Consider the following 2,431-nt stretch of genomic DNA (forward strand, 5'->3'; position numbering starts at 1 on the left):
CCCCTCCGCCCTCCGCCCCTCTCTCCCCCCTGCGTCATGGCGCAGCCGAGAGCAAATGGCCTGTAAAAGCTTACGAGCCAACCCGTTAAATGCATAGCGCCAACTAAATCTCACTAGGATGTGGCACAACGAATCCTTACTATCGGAACAGAGCTCTGTATATCTATATATATATATGTACGATATATACATAATACAAGTGTTGCACAGCAGGTTGCCATGGGAAACGTGGTCTGTTCGACTGAAAGGGGGAAAAAAAAAACATCATTTCCACAGGCAACACGTAGCTCTGATTTCCAAGGAGCATCCCGATTGGAAGGTTATATTTTCTGTATGGCGTTAAAGAAAAAAGAGAAAAAAGTCTATGGAAAAAAAAATATCCAAAAGATCGTGCATTGAAGTCACGTATCTTATTTGGATGCTGGGTACACATCTGGTAGAGTCGTTATCTTTGAAATCGGGGGTGGGGCGGTTAAAGAGATCGTAGGGTTGTCTTAGCTTTTTTACGTCATTTTATTGCTCGAGCGAGTACGAGAGAGTCTTTGGGTTGAATTTTTGAGGTTATTTTTTTTCGGCGGGAAAATTTAAACTGTCGCGTTACGATTTGTCGCGATCGAGTCTGTTAATATGAACTTTATGAACGCATGTATGTACCGGGTGTTATATATATATATATATATATATATATGATATGTGCCTGTACGTATATGGGGATTTATAGTACAGGATTTTCGAATCGCCTCGTCACATCCTCACAATAAATCACGAGACACGTCGCACTGCACCTCGCCGATTCCATTGTACGATAATGCATAATGTATGGCCGGCAATTACCCAGTCGAGCGATTTAATGTAAATGGCAATATCTTGGCGAAATATGGGGACCGCATAGCCGCACGTGTTTCTCCTTGGATCTGCCTGAGCAGCGGAGCTTAGATATTTCGCAATGATAATACATCGAGAATCGCCGTATGTACGTTTGTCCGTATTCGACGGCATTGACGATACGGTTAGGAATTGAAGTTCGTAGGTCCGCCATTCTTTTTTTTTAAGACTGCGCAATCGTCGTATAAGGAAATCAAATCGTTTGACGCAGGTCGGCTGACGATCGTGGGCACGGTTGGAAGACAGAGGATGCACTTTTTTTTTCATATTCGTATACCTGACGCGAGTGCGAGAGAGACAGAGCCATGGGAACTTACACGTGTAAGACAAGGATGGACACAGTGCCGACAATCGTACAATCGTTTCTTGATTATAATAATTTAGGACACATCTTTTTTACTTATCCGAATAATCGGAGTATACTGGCACTGTATGCTTTGTTTTTCGTGAATTTTCAAAATATTGTATTTTTTTTTCTTTTGCAAAAAATACAACTTTTTACATTCGAGGTTTTTTTCTTTTCTGTTACAGTAAGATTGCACGACAGTATACAGGAGGAAAGCTTCCACTACCTCGTATTCGATTTGTAAGTATTTCTACGTTCGATTCACATCTCGTGGATGTTTTTAAATAATTCTTTTTGTTTTTCATTGATAAAGATTTTTTTTTCTTTTTTTTTATATATATATATATTGACGCCCACTGATATTCCATATCCACAGCTTTTACCGTATTATCCACATAGTACGCATATTCTGTTTCGTATACCAAGGCACTGGACCAATCGGCATCACGATAGATTAGATGGATAGTCCGATGGTTGAATCTATTCAACTTTTTTTTTTTTTTTTTTTTACTTAACCCCTCCCTTTTTTGGTATTCCCATCAAGACTCGCGGACAAAAGCGGAAGAGTGAAAGTAGCCATTCAGTGCCAGACGTCTCTCCTCTGCCATAGGCGGGAGGAGAAGGAGGCAGGCATTTCAGTCTCCTTCGTTTCTATTTTTTTTTTTTTTTCATAGTTTTTTCCCTTTGCGTCACTCTTTCTTTCTTTTTTTTTTCTTTTTCAATAATACTTTTTACACGCGCCTAATTAAATTTATATGCTCTATGGCCATTGTGTCCGACAGCGTCGACTGTCATTACCGATTCTTAACGTGGCATTTTGCTCGCTACCTATACACTTACTGCAGTTGAATGTACTGTATTGTATCATTATTATTATACACCTATATAACGATATAATATACTCATTAATCGCACTATATATATATACACCGATCTTTCATAGGTTTTGCGAGAATCGCACAGCTATATGCGATCACCTAAGAATATTTTTTTTTTTCAATTTTAATTTTGGAATTTTTCTCCCAAAAAATTTTTTTTCACCCATATCCTCACAATTATCCCATTACCTGCATTTTCTTCCCTTCTCCATATACACTTGTCTGCCGCTACTTTGTTCCGGCAACAAAGCCGTTCGTTGGCTCTTCTCCAAGTCACAGCGGATAAGAGCCGCCAGACTTTATATTTTGTGGGAAGGGGTGG

General features: G+C 39.5%; 1 protein-coding gene across 34 annotated transcripts in view; it reads left to right on the top strand.

The window, feature by feature from the left end:
- Nucleotides 1–2,431, top strand: part of LOC107265085 (calcium/calmodulin-dependent protein kinase type II alpha chain) — a 90,885-nt gene that overhangs the window by 53,295 nt on the left and 35,159 nt on the right. For all 34 annotated transcript variants that reach the window (XM_025082463.1, XM_025082438.1, XM_025082437.1 and 31 more), the window contains exon 4: nucleotides 1,417–1,471. In XM_025082463.1, coding sequence (XP_024938231.1) covers nucleotides 1,417–1,471 — 55 coding nt within the window. The remainder of the gene's footprint in view (nucleotides 1–1,416; nucleotides 1,472–2,431) is intronic.

Source organism: Cephus cinctus, unplaced genomic scaffold (genome assembly GCF_000341935.2).
Source record: "Cephus cinctus unplaced genomic scaffold, Ccin1 Ccin1_scaffold0215, whole genome shotgun sequence".
Lineage (NCBI taxonomy): Eukaryota > Metazoa > Arthropoda > Insecta > Hymenoptera > Cephidae > Cephus > Cephus cinctus.